This window comes from Bombina bombina, chromosome 1, assembly GCF_027579735.1.
Source record: "Bombina bombina isolate aBomBom1 chromosome 1, aBomBom1.pri, whole genome shotgun sequence".
Taxonomy (NCBI): Eukaryota; Metazoa; Chordata; class Amphibia; order Anura; family Bombinatoridae; genus Bombina; species Bombina bombina.
Window position 1 is genome coordinate 1,109,312,169 of NC_069499.1, and position 24,065 is coordinate 1,109,336,233.

Sequence of the window (24,065 nt, forward strand, 5' to 3'; positions counted from 1 at the left end):
TGAATACACCACAAGAGAAATAAATTTATCAGGTAAGCATAAATTTTGTTTTCTCTTGTAAAGGTGTATCCAGTCCACGGGTTCATCCATTACTTGTGGGATACTTAAACGGAAGGCACCACTGCCTGTAAGACCTTTCTCCCAAAAATAGCCTCCAAGGAAGCAAAAGTATCGAATTTGTAGAATTTAGAAAAGGTATGAAGCGAAGACCAAGTCGCCGCCTTACAAATCTGTTCAACAGAGGCCTTATGTTTAAAAGCCCATGTGGAAGCTACTGTTCTAGTAGAATGAGCTATAATTCTTTCAGGAGGCTGCTGGCCAGCAGTCTCATAAGCTAAGCGGATTAAGCTTCTTAGCCAAAAAGAAAGAAGTTGCCGAAGCCTTTTGGCCTCTCCTCTGACCAGAGTAGACAACAAACAAAGCAGATGTTTGACGAAAATCCTTCGTAGCTTGTAAATAAAACTTTAAAACACGAACCACATCAAGATTGTGTAATATACGTTCCTTCTTTGAAGAAGGATTAGGACATAATGAAGGAACAACAATCTCCTGATTGATATTCTTATAAGAATGCCTCTCTCTTTATCTGGTTTGCAGATAATTGTGATAGATGAAATCTCCCCTTTGGAGATGAAGCTTTGAAGTCCAGAAGATATCCCTGGGAAACAATCTCCAGAGCCCAGGGATCCTGGATGTCTCTTGCCCAAGCCTGGGCGAAGAGAGAAAGTCTGCCCCCAACTAGATCCGGTCCTGGATCAGGGGATACTCCTTCATGCTATCTTAGAGGCAGCAGCAGGTTTTTTGGCCTGCTTCCCCTTGTTCCAAGCCTGGTTAGGTCTCCAGACTGGTTTGGACTGGGCAAAATTTCCCTCTTGTTTTGCAATAGAGGAAGTTGAAGCTGCGCCACTCTTGAAGTTACGAAAGGAATGAAAATTAGTCTGTTTGGTCCTTAATTTGTTGGACCTATCCTGAGGAAGGGCGTGACCTTTTCCTCCAGTAATATCAGAAATGATCTCCTTCAGTCCAGGCCCGAATAGGGTCTGCCCTTTGAAGGGGCTGTTGAGAAGCTTAGACTTTGAAGTAACATCAGCTGACCAGGATTTAAAAGCGCCCTACGCGCCTGAATGGCAAAACCTGAATTCTTAGCCATTAGCTTGGTTAAATGAAAAACGGCGTCAGAAATAAAGGAATTAGCTAATTTAAGAGCTTTAATCCTGTCTAGAATATGATCTAACGGGGTCTTCACCTGTAGAGCCTCCTCAAGAGACTCGAACCAGAAAGCCGCTGCAGCAGTGACTGGGGCAATGCATGCAAGAGGCTGGAGAATAAAACCTTGTATAAAGATTTTCTTAAGGAAACCCTCTAATTTTTTATCCATTGGATCTAGGAAAGCACAACCGTCCTCGACGGGGATAGTTGTATGCTTAGCTAGGGTAGAGACTGCTCCCTCAACCTTAGGGACCGTCTGCCACGAGTCCCGTGTTGCGGCATCTATGGGAAACATCTTTTTAAAAGCAGGAGGGGGAGAGAACGGTACACCTGGTCTATCCCATTCCTTAGTAATAATTTCTGAAAACCTCTTAGGGACTGGAAAAACGTCAGTGTAAACAGGCACTGGAAAGTATTTGTCCATTTTACACAATTTCTCTGGGACTACAATGGGGTCACAGTCATCCAGAGTCGCTAAAACCTCCCTGAGCAACAAGCGGAGGTGTTCAAGCTTAAATTTAAATGCTGTCATTTCAGAGTCAGACTGAAGTAGCGCCTTCCCTGAATCAGAAACGTCACCCACAGATAGAAGCTCTCCTGCTTCGGCTTCTGCATATTGTGAGGGTATATCGGACATAGCTACTAAAGCGTCAGAAAGCTCTGTATTTGTTCTAGCCCCAGAGCTGTCTCGCTTTCCTTGTAACCCTGGCAGTTTGGACAATACCTCTGTGAGGGTATTAGTCATAACCGCCGCCATGTCTTGTAAGGTAAACGCATTGGACGCACCAGATGTACTTGGCGTCACTTGAGCGGGAGATATAGGTTCTGACACATGGGGAGAGCTAGGTGGTTTAACCTCCCTTTTGTCAGTCTAAGAAACCTCTGGTGATAAATCTTTAAATGCCATAATATGGTCTTTATAACTTATAGAAATATCAGTACATTTGGTACACATTCTAAGAGGGGGTTCCACAATGGCTTCTAAACATAATGAACAAGGAGTTTCCTTTATGTCAGACATGTTTAACAGACCAGCAAGCTTGGAAAACACTTTAATAAATGTGAAACAGCAATTAAACAAAAACGGTACTGTGCCTTTAAGAGAAAAAAACTACCACATAAACTGCAAAACAGTGTTAAAAAGTAGTAAACTCTATGAAATTTTTACAGTGTGTATAAGGGACTAAAGCAGCATTGCACCCACTTGCAAATGGATGATTAACCCCTTAGGCCCCAAACCGGATTTGAAAACCGTTAATAAACAGTCAAACAAACTGCCACAGCTCTGCTGTGGTTCCGACCTGCCCTTAAACACGATTTTTGCAGGAAAAAAACCCTCTATAGTGGTCCTAGATGCCAGAGGACTCCTTTAGGGAAGCTGGATGTCTCAGTCTGAATATCAACTGCGCATTTAGAGCGCGAAAAACAGAATTTATGCTTACCTGATAAATTACTTTCTCCAACGGTGTGTCCGGTCCACGGCGTCATCCTTACTTGTGGGATATTCTCTTCCCCAACAGGAAATGGCAAAGAGCCCAGCAAAGCTGGTCACATGATCCCTCCTAGGCTCCGCCTACCCCAGTCATTCGACCGACGTTAAGGAGGAATATTTGCATAGGAGAAACCATATGGTACCGTGGTGACTGTAGTTAAAGAAAATAAATTATCAGACCTGATTAAAAAAACCAGGGCGGGCCGTGGACCGGACACACCGTTGGAGAAAGTAATTTATCAGGTAAGCATAAATTCTGTTTTCTCCAACATAGGTGTGTCCGGTCCACGGCGTCATCCTTACTTGTGGGAACCAATACCAAAGCTTTAGGACACGGATGAAGGGAGGGAGCAAATCAGGTCACCTAAATGGAAGGCACCACGGCTTGCAAAACCTTTCTCCCAAAAATAGCCTCAGAAGAAGCAAAAGTATCAAACTTGTAAAATTTGGTAAAAGTGTGCAGTGAAGACCAAGTCGCTGCCCTACATATCTGATCAACAGAAGCCTCGTTCTTGAAGGCCCATGTGGAAGCCACAGCCCTAGTGGAATGAGCCGTGATTCTGTCGGGAGGCTGCCGTCCGGCAGTCTCGTAAGCCAATCTGATGATGCTTTTAATCCAAAAAGAGAGAGAGGTAGAAGTTGTTTTTTGACCTCTCCTTTTACCGGAATAAACAACAAACAAGGAAGATGTTTGTCTAAAATCCTTTGTAGCATCTAAATAGAATTTTAGAGCGCGAACAACATCCAAATTGTGCAACAAATGTTCCTTCTTTGAAACTGGTTTCGGACACAGAGAAGGTACGATAATCTCCTGGTTAATGTTTTTGTTAGAAACAACTTTTGGAAGAAAACCAGGTTTAGTACGTAAAAACATAATTTATGTAAGAACTTACCTGATAAATTCATTTCTTTCATATTAACAAGAGTCCATGAGCTAGTGACGTATGGGATATACATTCCTACCAGAAGGGGCAAAGTTTCCCAAACCTTAAAATGCCTATAAATACACCCCTCACCACACCCACAAATCAGTTTAACGAATAGCCAAGAAGTGGGGTGATAAGAAAAAAAGTGCGAAGCATATAAAATAAGGAATTGGAATAATTGTGCTTTATACAAAAAAATCATAACCACCACAAAAAAGGGTGGGCCTCATGGACTCTTGTTAATATGAAAGAAATGAATTTATCAGGTAAGTTCTTACATAAATTATGTTTTCTTTCATGTAATTAACAAGAGTCCATGAGCTAGTGACGTATGGGATAATGACTACCCAAGATGTGGATCTTTCCACACAAGAGTCACTAGAGAGGGAGGGATAAAATAAAGACAGCCAATTCCTGCTGAAAATAATCCACACCCAAAATAAAGTTTAACAGATTGATTGATTGAGACTGAAGGTTTCGACAGGCTGTAATCAATTTTAGACGTCTCTTGTCTGTTAAAGACAAAGTCATGGACACTGAATCTATCTGGAAACCCAGAAAGGTTACCCTTGTTTGAGGAATCAAAGAACTTTTTGGTAAATTGATCCTCCAACCATGATCTTGAAGAAACAACACAAGTCGATTTGTATGAGACTCTGCTAAATGTAAAGACGGAGCAAGTACCAAGATATCGTCCAAATAAGGAAATACCACAATACCCTGTTCTCTGATTACAGACAGAAGGGCACCGAGAATCTTTGTGAAAATTCTTGGAGCTGTAGCAAGGCCAAACGGTAGAGCCACAAATTGGTAATGCTTGTCTAGAAAAGAGAATCTCAGGAACTGATAATGATCTGGATGAATTGGAATATGCAGATATGCATCCTGTAAATCTATTGTGGACATATAATTCCCTTGCTGAACAAAAGGCAATATAGTCCTTACAGTTACCATCTTGAACGTTGGTATCCTTACATAACGATTCAATAATTTTAGATCCAGAACTGGTCTGAAGGAATTCTCCTTCTTTGGTACAATGAAGAGATTTGAATAAAACCCCATCCCCTGTTCCGGAACTGGAACTGGCATAATTACTCCAGCCAACTCTAGATCTGAAACACAATTCAGAAATGCTTGAGCTTTCACTGGATTTACTGGGACATGGGAAAGAAAAAATCTCTTTGCAGGAGGTCTCATCTTGAAACCAATTCTGTACCCTTCTGAAACAATGTTCTGAATCCAAAGATTGTGAACAGAATTGATCCAAATTTCTTTGAAAAAACGTAACCTGCCCCCTACCAGCTGAACTGGAATGAGGGCCGTACCTTCATGTGAACTTAGAAGCAGGCTTTGCCTTTCTAGCAGGCTTGGATTTATTCCAGACTGGAGATGGTTTCCAAACTGAAACTGCTCCTGAGGACGAAGGATCAGGCTTTTGTTCTTTGTTGAAACGAAAGGAACGAAAACGATTGTTAGCCCTGTTTTTACCTTTAGACTTTTTATCCTGTGGTAAAAAAGTTCCTTTCCCACCAGTAACAGTTGAAATAATAGAATCCAACTGAGAACCAAATAATTTGTTTCCCTGGAAAGAAATGGAAAGTAGAGTTGATTTAGAAGCCATATCAGCATTCCAAGTCTTAAGCCATAAAGCTCTTCTGGCTAAGATAGCCAGAGACATAAATCTAACATCAACTCTAATAATATCAAAAATGGCATCACAGATGAAATTATTAGCATGCTGGAGAAGAATAATAATATCATGAGAATCACGATTTGTTACTTGTTGCGCTAGAGTTTCCAACCAAAAAGTTGAAGCTGCAGCAACATCAGCCAATGATATAGCAGGTCTAAGAAGATTACCTGAACATAGATAAGCTTTTCTTAGAAAAGATTCAATTTTTCTATCTAAAGGATCTTTAAACGAGGTACCATCTGACGTAGGAATGGTAGTACGTTTAGCAAGGGTAGAAATAGCCCCATCAACTTTAGGGATTTTGTCCCAAAATTCTAACCTGTCAGGCGGAACAGGATATAATTGCTTAAAACGTTTAGAAGGAGTAAATGAATTACCCAATTTATCCCATTCCTTAGCAATTACTGCAGAAATAGCATTAGGAACAGGAAAGACTTCTGGAATAACCGCAGGAGCTTTAAAAACCTTATCCAAACGTATAGAATTAGTATCAAGAGGACTAGAATCCTCTATTTCTAAAGCAATTAGTACTTCTTTAAGTAAAGAGCGAATAAATTCCATCTTAAATAAATATGAAGATTTATCAGCATCAATCTCTGAGACAGAATCCTCTGAACCAGAAGAGTCCAAAGAATCAGAATGATGGTGTTCATTTAAAAATTCATCTGTAGAGAGAGAAGATTTAAAAGACTTTTTTACGTTTACTAGAAGGAGAAATAACAGACAAAGCCTTCTTTATGGATTCAGAAACAAAATCTCTTATGTTATCAGGAACATTCTGCACCTTAGATGTTGAGGGAACTGCAACAGGCAATGGTACATCACTAAAGGAAATATTATCTGCTTTAACAAGTTTGTCATGACAATTATCACAAACAACAGCTGGAGGAATAGCTACCAAAAGTTTACAGCAGATACACTTAGCTTTGGTAGATCCAGCAGGCAGTGGTTTTCCTGTAGTATCTTCTGGCTCAGATGCAACGTGAGACATCTTGCAATATGTAAGAGAAAAAACAACATATAAAGCAAAATAGATCAAATTCCTTATAAGACAGTTTCAGGAATGGGAAAAAAATGCCAAACATCAAGCTTCTAGCAACCAGAAGCAAATGAAAAATGAGACTGAAATAATGTGGAGACAAAAGCGACGCCCATATTTTTTGGCGCCAAATAAGACGCCCACATTATTTGGCGCCTAAATGCTTTTGGCGCCAAAAATGACGCCACATCCGGAACGCCGACATTTTTGGCGCAAAATAACGTCAAAAAATGACGCAACTTCCGGCGACACGTATGACGCCGGAAACGGAAAAGAATTTTTGCGCCAAAAAAGTCCGCGCCAAGAATGACGCAATAAAATGAAGCATTTTCAGCCCCCGCGAGCCTAACAGCCCACAGGGAAAAAAGTCAAATTTTTGAGGTAAGAAAAAATATGATAATTTAAAGCATAATCCCAAATATGAAACTGACTGTCTGGAAATAAGGAAAGTTGAACATTCTGAGTCAAGGCAAATAAATGTTTGAATACATATATTTAGAACTTTATAAATAAAGTGCCCAACCATAGCTTAGAGTGTCACAGAAAATAAGACTTACTTACCCCAGGACACTCATCTACATGTTTGTAGAAAGCCAAACCAGTACTGAAACGAGAATCAGTAGAGGAAATGGTAAATATAAGAGTATATCGTCGATCTGAAAAGGGAGGTAAGAGATGAATCTCTACGACCGATAACAGAGAACCTTATGAAATAGACCCCGTAGAAGGAGATCACTGCATTCAATAGGCAATACTCTCCTCACATCCCTCTGACATTCACTGCACGCTGAGAGGAAAACCGGGCTCCAACTTGCTGCGGAGCGCATATCAACGTAGAATCTAGCACAAATTTACTTCACCACCTCCCTTGGAGGCAAAGTTTGTAAAACTGATTTGTGGGTGTGGTGAGGGGTGTATTTATAGGCATTTTAAGGTTTGGGAAACTTTGCCCCTCCTGGTAGGAATGTATATCCCATACGTCACTAGCTCATGGACTCTTGTTAATTACATGAAAGAAACCACCTTATCTGCATGGAACACCAGATAAGGAGGAGAACACTGCAGAGCAGATAATTCTGAAACTCTTCTAGCAGAAGAAATTGCAACTAAAAACAAAACTTTCCAAGATAATAACTTAATATCAACGGAATGTAAGGGTTCAAACGGAACCCCCTGAAGAACTGAAAGAACTAAGTTGAGACTCCAAGGAGGAGTCAAAGGTTTGTAAACAGGCTTAATTCTAACCAGAGCCTGAACAAAGGCTTGAACATCTGGCACAGCTGCCAGCTTTTTGTGAAGTAACACAGACAAGGCAGAAATCTGTCCCTTCAGGGAACTAGCAGATAATCCTTTTTCCAAACCTTCTTGAAGGAAGGATAGAATCTTAGGAATCTTAACCTTGTCCCAAGGGAATCCTTTAGATTCACACCAACAGATATATTTTTTCCAAATTTTGTGGTAAATCTTTCTAGTTACAGGCTTTCTGGCCTGAACAAGAGTATCGATAACAGAATCTGAGAATCCTCGCTTCGATAAGATCAAGCGTTCAATCTCCAAGCAGTCAGCTGGAGTGAAACCAGATTCGGATGTTCGAACGGACCCTGAACAAGAAGGTCTCGTCTCAAAGGTAGCTTCCAAGGTGGAGCCGATGACATATTCACCAGATCTGCATACCAAGTCCTGCGTGGCCACGCAGGAGCTATCAAGATCACCGACGCCCTCTCCTGATTGATCCTGGCTACCAGCCTGGGGATGAGAGGAAACGGCGGGAACACATAAGCTAGTTTGAAGGTCCAAGGTGCTACTAGTGCATCCACTAGAGCCGCCTTGGGATCCCTGGATCTGGACCCGTAGCAAGGAACTTTGAAGTTCTGACGAGAGGCCATCAGATCCATGTCTGGAATGCCCCACAGCTGAGTGACTTGGGCAAAGATTTCCGGATGGAGTTCCCACTCCCCCGGATGCAATGTCTGACGACTCAGAAAATCCGCTTCCCAATTTTCCACTCCTGGGATGTGGATAGCAGACAGGTGGCAGGAGTGAGACTCCGCCCATAGAATGATTTTGGTCACTTCTTCCATCGCTAGGGAACTCCTTGTTCCCCCCTGATGGTTGATGTACGCAACAGTTGTCATGTTGTCTGATTGAAACCGTATGAACTTGGCCCTCGCTAGCTGAGGCCAAGCCTTGAGAGCATTGAATATCGCTCTCAGTTCCAGAATATTTATCGGTAGAAGAGATTCTTCCCGAGACCAAAGACCCTGAGCTTTCAGGGATCCCCAGACCGCGCCCCAGCCCATCAGACTGGCGTCGGTCGTGACGATGACCCACTCCGGTCTGCGGAATGTCATCCCTTGTGACAGGTTGTCCAGGGACAGCCACCAACGGAGTGAGTCTCTGGTCCTCTGATTTACTTGTATCTTCGGAGACAAGTCTGTATAGTCCCCATTCCACTGACTGAGCATGCACAGTTGTAATGGTCTTAGATGAATGCGCGCAAAAGGAACTATGTCCATTGCCGCTACCATCAAACCGATCACTTCCATGCACTGCGCTATGGAAGGAAGAGGAACGAAATGAAGTATCCGACAAGAGTCTAGAAGTTTTGTTTTTCTGGCCTCTGTCAGAAAAATCCTCATTTCTAAGGAGTCTATTATTGTTCCCAAGAAGGGAACCCTTGTTGACGGAGATAGAGAACTCTTTTCCACGTTCACTTTCCATCCGTGAGATCTGAGAAAGGCCAGGACAATGTCCGTGTGAGCCTTTGCTTGAGGAAGGGACGACGCTTGAATCAGAATGTCGTCCAAGTAAGGTACTACAGCAATGCCCCTTGGTCTTAGCACAGCTAGAAGGGGCCCTAGTACCTTTGTGAAAATCCTTGGAGCAGTGGCTAATCCGAAAGGAAGCGCCACGAACTGGTAATGCTTGTCCAGGAATGCGAACCTTAGGAACCGATGATGTTCCTTGTGGATAGGAATATGTAGATACGCATCCTTTAAATCCACTGTGGTCATGATTGACCTTCCTGGATGGAAGGAAGAATAGTTCGAATGGTTTCCATCTTGAACGATGGAACCTTGAGAAACTTGTTTAAGATCTTGAGATCTAAGATTGGTCTGAACGTTCCCTCTTTTTTGGGAACTATGAACAGATTGGAGTAGAACCCCATCCCTTGTTCTCTTAATGGAACAGGATGAATCACTCCCATTTTTAACAGGTCTTCTACACAATGTAAGAATGCCTGTCTTTTTATGTGGTCTGAAGACAACTGAGACCTGTGGAACCTCCCCCTTGGGGGAAGCCCCTTGAATTCCAGAAGATAACCTTGGGAGACTATTTCTAGCGCCCAAGGATCCAGAACATCTCTTGCCCAAGCCTGAGCGAAGAGAGAGAGTCTGCCCCCCACCAGATCCGGTCCCGGATCGGGGGCCAACATTTCATGCTGTCTTGGTAGCAGTGGCAGGTTTCTTGGCCTGCTTTCCCTTGTTCCAGCCTTGCATTGGTCTCCAAGCTGGCTTGGCTTGAGAAGTATTACCCTCTTGCTTAGAGGACGTAGCACTTTGGGCTGGTCCATTTCTACGAAAGGGACGAAAATTAGGTTTATTTTTTGCCTTGAAAGGCCGATCCTGAGGAAGGGCGTGGCCCTTACCCCCAGTGATATCAGAGATAATCTCTTTCAAGTCAGGGCCAAACAGTGTTTTCCCCTTGAAAGGAATGTTAAGTAGCTTGTTCTTGGAAGACGCATCAGCTGACCAAGATTTCAACCAAAGCGCTCTGCGCGCCACAATAGCAAACCCAGAATTCTTAGCCGCTAACCTAGCCAATTGCAAAGTGGCGTCTAGGGTGAAAGAATTAGCCAATTTGAGAGCATTGATTCTGTCCATAATCTCCTCATAAGGAGGAGAATCACTATCGACCGCCTTTATCAGCTCATCGAACCAGAAACATGCGGCTGTAGCTACAGGGACAATGCATGAAATTGGTTGTAGAAGGTAACCCTGCTGAACAAACATCTTTTTAAGTAAACCTTCTAATTTTTTATCCATAGGATCTTTGAAAGCACAACTATCCTCTATGGGTATAGTGGTGCGTTTGTTTAAAGTGGAAACCGCTCCCTCGACCTTGGGGACTGTCTGCCATAAGTCCTTTCTGGGGTCGACCATAGGAAACAATTTTTTAAATATGGGGGGAGGGACGAAAGGAATACCGGGCCTTTCCCATTCTTTATCAACAATGTCCGCCACCCGCTTGGGTATAGGAAAAGCTTCTGGGAGCCCCGGGACCTCTAGGAACTTGTCCATTTTACATAGTTTCTCTGGGATGACCAACTTGTCACAATCATCCAGAGTGGATAATACCTCCTTAAGCAGAATGCGGAGATGTTCCAACTTAAATTTAAACGTAATCACATCAGGTTCAGCTTGTTGAGAAATGTTCCCTGAATCAGTAATTTCTCCCTCAGACAAAACCTCCCTGGCCCCATCAGACTGGGTTAGGGGCCCTTCAGAACCATTATTATCAGCGTCGTCATGCTCTTCAGTATCTAAAACAGAGCAGTCGCGCTTACGCTGATAAGTGTTCATTTTGGCTAAAATGTTTTTGACAGAATTATCCATTACAGCCGTTAATTGTTGCATAGTAAGGAGTATTGGCGCGCTAGATGTACTAGGGGCCTCCTGAGTGGGCAAGACTCGTGTAGACGAAGGAGGGAATGATGCAGTACCATGCTTACTCCCCTCACTTGAGGAATCATCTTGGGCATCATTGTCATTGTCACATAAATCACATTTATTTAAATGAATGGGAATTCTGGCTTCCCCACATTCAGAACACAGTCTATCTGGTAGTTCAGACATGTTAAACAGGCATAAACTTGATAACAAAGTACAAAAAACGTTTTAAAATAAAACCGTTACTGTCACTTTAAATTTTAAACTGAACACACTTTATTACTGCAATTGCGAAAAAACATGAAGGAATTGTTCAAAATTCACCAAATTTTCACCACAGTGTCTTAAAGCCTTAAAAGTATTGCACACCAAATTTGGAAGCTTTAACCCTTAAAATAACGGAACCGGAGCCGTTTTTAACTTTAACCCCTTTACAGTCCCTGGTATCTGCTTTGCTGAGACCCAACCAAGCCCAAAGGGGAATACGATACCAAATGACGCCTTCAGAAAGTCTTTTCTAAGTATCAGAGCTCCTCTCACATGCGACTGCATGTCATGCCTCTCAAAAACAAGTGCGCAACACCGGCGCGAAAAACAGAATTTATGTTTACCTGATAAATTACTTTCTCCAACGGTGTGTCCGGTCCACGGCGTCATCCTTACTTGTGGGATATTCTCTTCCCCAACAGGAAATGGCAAAGAGCCCAGCAAAGCTGGTCACATGATCCCTCCTAGGCTCCGCCTACCCCAGTCATTCGACCGACGTTAAGGAGGAATATTTGCATAGGAGAAACCATATGGTACCGTGGTGACTGTAGTTAAAGAAAATAAATTATCAGACCTGATTAAAAAAACCAGGGCGGGCCGTGGACCGGACACACCGTTGGAGAAAGTAATTTATCAGGTAAACATAAATTCTGTTTTCTCCAACATAGGTGTGTCCGGTCCACGGCGTCATCCTTACTTGTGGGAACCAATACCAAAGCTTTAGGACACGGATGAAGGGAGGGAGCAAATCAGGTCACCTAAATGGAAGGCACCACGGCTTGCAAAACCTTTCTCCCAAAAATAGCCTCAGAAGAAGCAAAAGTATCAAACTTGTAAAATTTGGTAAAAAAGTGTGCAGTGAAGACCAAGTCGCTGCCCTACATATCTGATCAACAGAAGCCTCGTTCTTGAAGGCCCATGTGGAAGCCACAGCCCTAGTGGAATGAGCTGTGATTCTTTCGGGAGGCTGCCGTCCGGCAGTCTCGTAAGCCAATCTGATGATGCTTTTAATCCAAAAAGAGAGAGAGGTAGAAGTTGCTTTTTGACCTCTCCTTTTACCGGAATAAACAACAAACAAGGAAGATGTTTGTCTAAAATCCTTTGTAGCATCTAAATAGAATTTTAGAGCGCGAACAACATCCAAATTGTGTAACAAACGTTCCTTCTTTGAAACTGGTTTCGGACACAGAGAAGGTACGATAATCTCCTGGTTAATGTTTTTGTTAGAAACAACTTTTGGAAGAAAACCAGGTTTAGTACGTAAAACCACCTTATCTGCATGGAACACCAGATAAGGAGGAGAACACTGCAGAGCAGATAATTCTGAAACTCTTCTAGCAGAAGAAATTGCAACTAAAAACAAAACTTTCCAAGATAATAACTTAATATCAACGGAATGCAAGGGTTCAAACGGAACCCCCTGAAGAACTGAAAGAACTAAATTGAGACTCCAAGGAGGAGTCAAAGGTTTGTAAACAGGCTTAATTCTAACCAGAGCCTGAACAAAGGCTTGAACATCTGGCACAGCGGCCAGCTTTTTGTGAAGTAACACAGACAAGGCAGAAATCTGTCCCTTCAGGGAACTTGCAGATAATCCTTTTTCCAATCCTTCTTGAAGGAAGGATAGAATCCTAGGAATCTTAACCTTGTCCCAAGGGAATCCTTTAGATTCACACCAACAGATATATTTTTTCCAAATTTTGTGGTAAATCTTTCTAGTTACAGGCTTTCTGGCCTGAACAAGAGTATCGATAACAGAATCTGAGAATCCTCGCTTCGATAAGATCAAGCGTTCAATCTCCAAGCAGTCAGCTGGAGTGAAACCAGATTCGGATGTTCGAACGGACCCTGAACAAGAAGGTCTCGTCTCAAAGGTAGCTTCCAAGGAGGAGCCGATGACATATTCACCAGATCTGCGTACCAAGTCCTGCGTGGCCACGCAGGAGCTATCAAGATCACCGACGCCCTCTCCTGATTGATCCTGGCTACCAGCCTGGGGATGAGAGGAAACGGCGGGAACACATAAGCTAGTTTGAAGGTCCAAGGTGCTACTAATGCATCCACTAGAGCCGCCTTGGGATCCCTGGATCTGGACCCGTAGCAAGGAACTTTGAAGTTCTGACGAGAGGCCATCAGATCCATGTCTGGAATGCCCCACAGCTGAGTGACTTGGGCAAAGATTTCCGGATGGAGTTCCCACTCCCCCGGATGCAATGTCTGACGACTCAGAAAATCCGCTTCCCAATTTTCCACTCCTGGGATGTGGATAGCAGACAGGTGGCAGGAGTGAGACTCCGCCCATAGAATGATTTTGGTCACTTCTTCCATCGCCAGGGAACTCCTTGTTCCCCCCTGATGGTTGATGTACGCAACAGTTGTCATGTTGTCTGATTGAAACCGTATGAACTTGGCCCTCGCTAGCTGAGGCCAAGCCTTGAGAGCATTGAATATCGCTCTCAGTTCCAGAATATTTATCGGTAGAAGAGATTCTTCCCGAGACCAAAGACCCTGAGCTTTCAGGGATCCCCAGACCGCGCCCCAGCCCATCAGACTGGCGTCGGTCGAGACAATGACCCACTCTGGTCTGCGGAATGTCATCCCTCGTGACAGGTTGTCCAGGGACAGCCACCAACGGAGTGAGTCTCTGGTCCTCTGATTTACTTGTATCTTCGGAGACAAGTCTGTATAGTCCCCATTCTACTGACTGAGCATGCACAGTTGTAATGGTCTTAGATGAATGCGTGCAAAAGGAACTATGTCCATTGCCGCTACCATCAACCCGATCACTTCCATGCACTGAGCTATGGAAGGAAGAGGAACGGAATGAAGTATCCGACAAGAGTCTAGAAGTTTTGTTTTTCTGGCCTCTGTCAGAAAAATCCTCATTTCTAAGGAGTCTATTATTGTTCCCAAGAAGGGAACCCTTGTTGACGGAGATAGAGAACTCTTTTCCACGTTCACTTTCCATCCGTGAGATCTGAGAAAGGCCAGGACAATGTCCGTGTGAGCCTTTGCTTGAGGAAGGGACGACGCTTGAATCAGAATGTCGTCCAAGTAAGGTACTACAGCAATGCCCCTTGGTCTTAGCACAGCTAGAAGGGACCCTAGTACCTTTGTGAAAATCCTTGGAGCAGTGGCTAATCCGAAAGGAAGCGCCACGAACTGGTAATGTTTGTCCAGGAATGCGAACCTCAGGAACCGATGATGTTCCTTGTGGATAGGAATATGTAGATACGCATCCTTTAAATCCACCGTGGTCATGAATTGACCTTCCTGGATGGAAGGAAGAATAGTTCGAATGGTTTCCATCTTGAACGATGGAACCTTGAGAAACTTGTTTAAGATCTTGAGATCTAAGATTGGTCTGAACGTTCCCTCTTTTTTGGGAACTATAAACAGATTGGAGTAGAACCCCATCCCTTGTTCTCTTAATGGAACGGGATGAATCACTCCCATTTTTAACAGGTCTTCTACACAATGTAAGAATGCCTGTCTTTTTATGTGGTCTGAGGACAACTGAGACCTGTGGAACCTCCCCCTTGGGGGAAGTCCCTTGAATTCCAGAAGATAACCTTGGGAGACTATTTCTAGCGCCCAAGGATCCAGAACATCTCTTGCCCAAGCCTGAGCGAAGAGAGAGAGTCTGCCCCCCACCAGATCCGGTCCCGGATCGGGGGCCAACATTTCATGCTGTCTTGGTAGCAGTGGCAGGTTTCTTGGCCTGCTTTCCCTTGTTCCAGCCTTGCATTGGTCTCCAAGCTGGCTTGGCTTGAGAAGTATTACCCTCTTGCTTAGAGGACGTAGCACTTTGGGCTGGTCCGTTTCTGCGAAAGGGACGAAAATTAGGTTTATTTTTTGCCTTGAAAGGCCGATCCTGAGGAAGGGCGTGGCCCTTACCCCCAGTTATATCCGAGATAATCTCTTTCAAGTCAGGGCCAAACAGCGTTTTCCCCTTGAAAGGAATGTTAAGTAGCTTGTTCTTGGAAGACGCATCAGCCGACCAAGATTTCAACCAAAGCGCTCTGCGCGCCACAATAGCAAACCCAGAATTCTTAGCCGCTAACCTAGCCAATTGCAAAGTGGCGTCTAGGGTGAAAGAATTAGCCAATTTGAGAGCATTGATTCTGTCCATAATCTCCTCATAAGGAGGAGAATCACTGTCGACCGCCTTTATCAGCTCATCGAACCAGAAACATGCGGCTGTAGCGACAGGGACAATGCATGAAATTGGTTGTAGAAGGTAACCCTGCTGAACAAACATCTTTTTAAGCAAACCTTCTAATTTTTTATCCATAGGATCTTTGAAAGCACAACTATCCTCTATGGGTATAGTGGTGCGTTTGTTTAAAGTGGAAACCGCTCCCTCGACCTTGGGGACTGTCTGCCATAAGTCCTTTCTGGGGTCGACCATAGGAAACAATTTTTTAAATATGGGGGGAGGGACGAAAGGAATACCGGGCCTTTCCCATTCTTTATTAACAATGTCCGCCACCCGCTTGGGTATAGGAAAAGCTTCTGGGAGCCCCGGCACCTCTAGGAACTTGTCCATTTTACATAGTTTCTCTGGGATGACCAACTTGTCACAATCATCCAGAGTGGATAATACCTCCTTAAGCAGAATGCGGAGATGTTCCAACTTAAATTTAAATGCAATCACATCAGGTTCAGCTTGTTGAGAAATGTTCCCTGAATCATTAATTTCTCCCTCAGACAAAACCTCCCTGGCCCCATCAGACTGAGTTAGGGGCCCTTCAGAAATATTAATATCAGCGTCGTCATGCTCTTCAGTATCTAAAACAGAGCAGTCGCGCTTACGCTGATAAGTGTTCATTTTGGCTAAAATGTTTTTGACAGAATTATCCATTACAGCCGTTAATTGTTGCATAGTAAGGAGTATTGGCGCGCTAGATGTACTAGGGGCCTCCTGAGTGGGCAAGACTCGTGTAGACGAAGGAGGGAATGATGCAGTACCATGCTTACTCCCCTCACTTGAGGAATCATCTTGGGCATCATTGTCATTGTCACATAAATCACATTTATTTAAATGAATAGGAATTCTGGCTTCCCCACATTCAGAACACAGTCTATCTGGTAGTTCAGACATGTTAAACAGGCATAAACTTGATAACAAGTACAAAAAACGTTTTAAAATAAAACCGTTACTGTCACTTTAAATTTTAAACTGAACACACTTTATTACTGCAAATGCGAAAAAACATGAAGGAATTGTTCAAAATTCACCAAATTTTCACCACAGTGTCTTAAAGCCTTAAAAGTATTGCACATCAAATTTGGAAGCTTTAACCCTTAAAATAACGGAACCGGAGCCGTTTTGAACTTTAACCCCTTTACAGTCCCTGGTATCTGCTTTGCTGAGACCCAACCAAGCCCCAAGGGGAATACGATACCAAATGACGCCTTCAGAAAGTCTTTTCTAAGTATCAGAGCTCCTCTCACATGCGACTGCATGCCATGCCTCTCAAAAACAAGTGCGCAACACCGGCGCGAAAATGAGGCTCTGCCTATGCTTTGGGAAAGCCCCTAAAGAATAAGGAGTCTAAAACAGTGCCTGCCGATATTATTATATCAAAATACCCAGATAAAATGATTCCTCAAGGCTAAATATGTGTTAATAATCAATCGATTTAGCCCAAAAAAAGTCTACAGTCTTAATAAGCCCTTTTTGAAGCCCTTATTTACAATCGTAATAAACATGGCTTACCGGATCCCAGAGGGAAAATGACAGCTTCCAGCATTACATCGTCTTGTTAGAATGTGTCATACCTCAAGCAGCAAGAGACTGCTCACTGTTCCCCCAACTGAAGTTAATTGCTCTCAACAGTCCTGTGTGGAACAGCCATGGATTTTAGTGACGGTTGCTAAAATCATTTTCCTCATACAAACAGAAATCTTCATCTCTTTTCTGTTTCTGAGTAAATAGTACATACCAGCACTATTTCAAAATAACAAACTCTTGATTGAATAATAAAAACTACAGTTAAACACTAAAAAACTCTAAGCCATCTCCGTGGAGATGTTGCCTGTACAACGGCAAAGAGAATGACTGGGGTAGGCGGAGCCTAGGAGGGATCATGTGACCAGCTTTGCTGGGCTCTTTGCCATTTCCTGTTGGGGAAGAGAATATCCCACAAGTAAGGATGACGCCGTGGACCGGACACACCTATGTTGGAGAAATAGGCCCCTCCCACCATGCACTAGATGTCAGAGGGCCTTAAAAAAGTACTCCTAGGAGTAATCTGACTAGCCATGTGGAAAACTAGGCCCCAAATAAAGATTTATCACCCTCAGAGAAAAAACGTTTTTTCTATAAACCATGCAAACGTTTTGACACTAAGTAATATGAGTATTAACATGAATATTACCCTTTTTTGTAAGCATGATCCCAGTCGTTGTTAAATCACTGCATCAGGCTTACCTCAGATATACAAGGCTCTGTCAGCATTTTCTAGACCTTATCATCTCTCTAGAAATAAATATACCGAACATACCTCAAAGCAGGTAATCTGCAAACCGTCCCCCCAACTGAAGTTTTCTTTCCATACTCTTCAGTTATGTGTGAGAACAGCAATGGACCTTAGTTACAAACCGCTAAGATCATCAACCTCCAGGCAGATTCTTCTTCTAATTTCTGCCTGAGAGTAAAACAGTACAACGCTGGTACCGTTTAAAAATAACAAACTCTTGATTGAAGGTAAAAAACTACACTAAGTCACCACATCTCTCTTACACTTCCTATCTTGTCGAGAGTTGCAAGAGAATGACTGGGGGTGGCAGTTAGGGGAGGAGCTATATAGACAGCTCTGCTGTGGGTGTCCTCTTGCAACTTCCTGTTGGGAAGGAGAATATCCCACAAGTAATGGATGAACCCGTGCACTGGATACACCTTTACAAGAGAAATGTGGCCATTCCATTTACTAATTCCTCTATATTGATTCATTTGAGCAACTAGGTCCATGAGTGACTATATTTGATCTAAGGGGAATATATCCTAGAGAAAATAAATTAAAATGAGGTATCACTTTTATAACTTAATCTATGTTGTAGACTAATAGTTCATGCACTGTTACTGATACTTCTATGATTATTTTACTTTGTTGTCTACAAACTGGAGGCAGGTTAATTCATTTTTGTTATTATACTTGATGTTAGGCTAAATATTTTGTCCGTATAACTTGAGAACTATGGTGTAATATGTTCTTATGTGTTTATTCTGGTTCCCTAATTTACTGTTACCTGTCTCTTGGGAACAATTAAAATTGAATGCTCAATATATATTGTATGTTTTGAAAACCTCAATAAACAAATAAGTATCTACAACTTGCCAGCATGGAGTGAAATCATACAAAAACTATTATTGAGCATTATATCATAATATATGTGTCTCTCACATCCATAATCCTGTATAGCCAGATAAACAGCCCCCAAAATTTTTTTGAGGGACCTTGCATTACTGATGAGACTTTGGTAATCTAAGCAAATGGCTTTGAAAAATCTAGCCCAATTTCAGATATAGAAAACTTCCAAGATCCAAGAAAATAATAAAATGAAATATTTTGATCAAGGGGTTAAAAAGAATATCCTCTCTCTCTCTAAAGGAGGTTAAACAAAACTGGAACCTAGAGAGAAGCAATCTAATTTTACATGAGAAGGAACACTAAAGACTTATTTGCTGGATGTTTTCCCTCTATAAGTGAGCTGGACAGTGATAATCATATGATAAGATTGTCGTCATGACATAAAGAAGATGCAGAGATGTTGTCCGGGTGACCAAGCACTCAGTCATGTGACTTACACTGGAGCTTGGACACAAAGGGCAGCCATTGATTTTTCTCAATATATCATGTTGGTTTAGGTTAGTAACGAAAGAATAGAAACCCACTGACACAGCACCGCTTTTCCACTTGTACCATTAGGTGCTATGGGAGACCCTACACTATACTCACTTTCTTCGTTTCTCGGGCACCACTGGGGCGCACTTACCATCTCGCTCAGCTCCTCATGCAGCTCACAGCGCTCTGCACATATTTTCTCGCATGCTCGCACCATCTCTCCCAGTTGTTTTTCATTCTCCTGGCTGTTCTGAAGCTGTGAATGACAAAACTAGGAGGTTAGAACAGTCTGTACGGAGCTGCAGTGCAGGTATATTTGTTCTGCTTTTTACAATGTTTATAAACATATTTCCCTCTTTGCCCCATATGGGAAAACAGGTTCCATATTGCAACAAGCATTTCTTCTGTTAAAGTTCCAGTTACCTTTTAAAAAGACATGAAACCACAATTTTTTCTTTCATGATTCGTATACAGCAAACCATTTTCAACAGCTTTCCAATTCACTTCTATTATAAAATTTGTTAATTCTCTTGGTACCCTTTGTTTAAAGAACATCAATGTACTGTTGAGAACTAGCGGAACCCATCTGGTGAGCCAATGAAAAGAGGCAAATATATGCAGCCACCAATCAGCAGCTGTATACCAGTACCACATTACTTTTCCTGAGCCTATCTAAGTATGCATTTCAATTAAGGATACCAAGAGAACAATGCAAATTAGATAATAGAAGTACATTGAAAATGTGTTTAACATTGCATGCTCTATCTGAATCATAAGTGTAATTTTGACTTTGCTGTCCCTTTAACACCCAATACTGCTGAAACACAATTCCACTACATTTTCATTCCAACTTCCCCCCAACCCTAATTGGTTCACTTTCATACAATTACTCTAAGTATAATAACCTGCAATTCCCACCGTTGATGAGTATGAAACAAAAAGTGACACTCCAATTTCCCCCTACACCACGTCCTTCTGTTTTCTAAGCTTCTATAGTCTTACTCCTACACAATCCCTAGCGCTGCTGCACATAAACAGCTTTTCACTCTGGCTCAGTGCAAGCCACTCTTATTATCTGGAAGAAATGAAGAAAAATGAACTATTTTCCTTCTTCTCTTCACTCCTGTTCCTTGGTGTTCTTCATTACAGGCATTCTTCTACCATAACATGAGTTAATCATAGAGGCATAATAACTCACTTTTCTTTTTCAGTCACCTTTGGCTTCAGATCACCCTTTATTAGACTGTAAGCTTGGGAACCTGTAGTGCCTTTTGAATGTTTTACTAATGAGTATTGCTCATCCAGAGTCTCCTCCTGTCCTTTTAAGTTTGATGAGGCCTGAACTGTCACCGTCCCACTGATGTGACACATGTACAGCATAAAAAGGAAAATTAAGGATCTTTATGAGATAAAATAATTGCTGCAACATTTTATATTACTCAAAGAAAGAGAAGAACTCAACTAGAAACGAACAATAGCTCAGTAGTTTCAAACAGAAATGAACAACAGCTCGGTAGCGTGTTCTTTAGCAAGAAGCACCTTGGAGCGGCCTCTTTAAGTCCAATTGTGCTTTAAACCGAGGAGAACTATCCTGAAGTAAATCAGTCCGACAGTAACATCAAAAATAAACTTTTATGATTCTGATAGAGTATGTAACTTTCCAAATGACTTCTATAATCAAATTTGCTTTGTTCTCTTGGTATCTTTTGTTGAAAAGCATACCTAGGTACGCTTAGGGGCAGCAATGCACTGGGAGTTATCTGTTGATTGGTGGCTATAAAAATATGTCTCTTGTCATTGGCTCACTATGTCATCAGCCCTCAGTAGTGCATTGCTGCTCCGGAGAATACCTAGGCTTGCTCTTCAACAAAAGATACCAAGAGAACAAAGCAGCTTTGTTCCCATCGCCCTTTATTCCTTGCCCCCTGTATTCCCTGTCCCTATATGGACAACCCCTGTCCCAACATTTAGTGTTACCTGTAAAAAGAATACACTATATATATTACACCTTGTGATACCGTAAACTACATGCAGGATGTACATTGCACCTTCTTATACCCTCACTCATGATACTGTGAGGCCCTGGGCGAGTGCCCCTCTCACCCTTGTGCAATGTTATTTACTTTCCATTGAATTACTGAAAATATATATACTGTAGTTAGAAGTATAAAAAAACAGAGTCTTTATACAATGTATCATTCATACACACTATAGCAAATGAAGGATCCTTGAGAAAGCAGTCGGGATTCGTAGAAACACGCATGGAGGTCACATAGTTAAAGTCACATTAGTAGGGCGAGACATTAGTTGTGTACCGAATGCTATACAAATGCATACTTGAACACCGGAAACCTGCTGTATTATTTTATTTTATTTAAATAAAATCACTTACATGAGATCTATCACGCTATGATAAATTTATTGGGAATCGTATATGGAATCTGATTGAAGTACCTTTAAGTAGATCATACTTTATTCATAAAATAGTTAAGGATATATGGGCACATACTGTTTAGTCAGTGTTATCATAGTAGGTTTGACTGGCTAGGCCATATTTACTGCATTAAAGTGTTGACATTTCTAGAAAAAAAAACAATTTATGTAAGAACTTACCTGATAAATTAATTTCTTTCATATTAGCAAGAGTCCATGAGCTAGCGACGTATGGGATATACATTCCTACCAGGAGGGGCAAAGTTTCCCAAACCTCAAAATGCCTATAAATACACCCCTCACCACACCCACAAATCAGTTTAACGCATAGACAAGAAGTGGGGTGATAAGACAAAAGTGCGAAAGCATAAAAAATAAGGAATTGGAATAATTGTGCTTTATACAAAAAAATCATAACCACCACAAAAAAGGGTTGGCCTCATGGACTCTTGCTAATATGAAAGAAATGAATTTATCAGGTAAGTTCTTACATAAATTATGTTTTCTTTCATGTAATTAGCAAGAGTCCATGAGCTAGTGACGTATGGGATAATGAACACCCAAGATGCGGATCTTCCACGCAAGAGTCACTAGAGAGGGAGGGATAAAATAAAGACAGCCAATTCCGCTGAAAATAATCCACACCCAAAATAAAGTTTAAATCTTATAATGAAAAAAACTGAAATTATAAGCAGAAGAATCATACTGAAACAGCTGCCTGAAGTACTTTTCTACCAAAAACTGCTTCAGAAGAAGAAAACACATCAAAATGATAGAATTTAGAAAAAATATGCAAAGAAGACCAAGTTGCTGCTTTGCAAATCTGATCAACCGAAGCTTCATTCCTAAATGCCCAGGAAGTAGAAACTGACCTAGTAGAATGAGCTGTAATCCTTTGAGGCGGAGTTTTACCCGACTCGACATAAGCATGATGAATCAAAGACTTTAACCAAGACGCCAAAGAAATGGCAGAGGCCTTCTGACCTTTCCTAGAACCGGAAAAGATAACAAAATAGACTAGAAGTCTTTCGGAAAATTTTAGTAGCTTCAACATAATATTTCAAAGCTCTAACTACATCCAAAGAATGCAACGATCTTTCCTTAGGATTCTTAGGATTAGGACACAATGAAGGAACCACAATTTCTCTACTAATGTTGTTAGAATTCACAACCTTAGGAAAAAATTGAAAAGAAGTTCGCAACACCGCCTTATCCTGATGAAAAATCAGAAAAGGAGACTCACAAGAAAGAGCAGATAATTCAGAAACTCTTCTGGCAGAAGAGATGGCCAAAAGAAACAAAACTTTCCAAGAAAGTAATTTAATGTCCAGCGAATGCATAGGTTCAAACGGAGGAGCTTGAAGAGCCCCCAGAACCAAATTCAAACTCCAAGGAGGAGAAATTGACTTAATAACAGGCTTTATACGACCAAAGCTTGTACAAAACAATGAACAACAGGAAGACTAGTAATCTTTCTGTGAAAAAGAACAGAAAGAGCAGAGATTTGTCCTTCAAGGAACTTGCAGACAAACCTTTATCCAAACCATCCTGAAGAAACTGTAAAATTCTCGGAATTCTAAAAGAATGCCAGGAAAAATGATGAGAAAAACACCAAGAAATGTAAACCTTCCAGACTCGATAATATATCTTCCTAGATACCGTTTTACGAGCCTGTAATAATCAGAGAGTCAGAGAAACCTCTATGACTGAGAATCAAGCGTTCAATCTCTATACCTTCAAATTTAAGGATTTGAGATCCTGATGGAAAAAAGGACCTTGTTATAGAAGGTCTGGTCTTAACGGAAGAGTCCATGGTTGGCAAGTGGCCATCCGGACAAGATCCGCATACCAAAACCTGTGAGGCCATGCTGGAACCACCAGCAGAACAGACGAGCACCCCTTAGAATCTTGGAAATTACTCTTGGAAGAAGAACTAGAGGTGGAAAGATATAGGCAGGATGATACTTCCAAGGAAGTGACAATGCATCCACTGCCTCCGCTTGAGAACCCCTGGATCTGGACAGATACCTGGGAAGCTTCTTGTTTAGATGAGAAGCCATCAGATCTATTTCTGGAAGTCCCCACATTTGAACAATCTGAAGAGACCATTCGCCCGGATGTAACGTTTGGTGACTGAGATAATCCGCTTCCCAATTGTCTATACCTGGGATATGAACCGCAGAAATTAGACAGGAGCTGGATTCTGCCCAAACCAGAATTCGAGATACTTCTTTCATAGCCAGAGGACTGTGAGTCCCTCCTTGATGATTGACATATGCCACAGTTGTGACATTGTCCGTCTGAAAACAAATGAACGACTCTCTCTTTAGAAGAGGCCATGACTGAAGAGCTCTGAAAATTGCACAGAGTTCCAAAATATTGATTGGTAATCTCACCTCCTGAGATTCCCAAACCCCTTGTGCTGTCAGAGACCCCCAAACAGCTCCCCAACCTGTCAGACTTGCATCTGTTGAAATCTCAGTCCA

General features: G+C 42.0%; 1 protein-coding gene across 1 annotated transcript in view; it reads right to left on the reverse strand.

The window, feature by feature from the left end:
- TBKBP1 (TBK1 binding protein 1) overlaps positions 1 to 24,065 on the reverse strand; it is a 694,444-nt gene that overhangs the window by 467,210 nt on the left and 203,169 nt on the right. Inside the window, exon 3 of the mRNA XM_053697656.1 lies at positions 19,298 to 19,402. Coding sequence (XP_053553631.1) covers positions 19,298 to 19,402 — 105 coding nt within the window. The remainder of the gene's footprint in view (positions 1 to 19,297; positions 19,403 to 24,065) is intronic.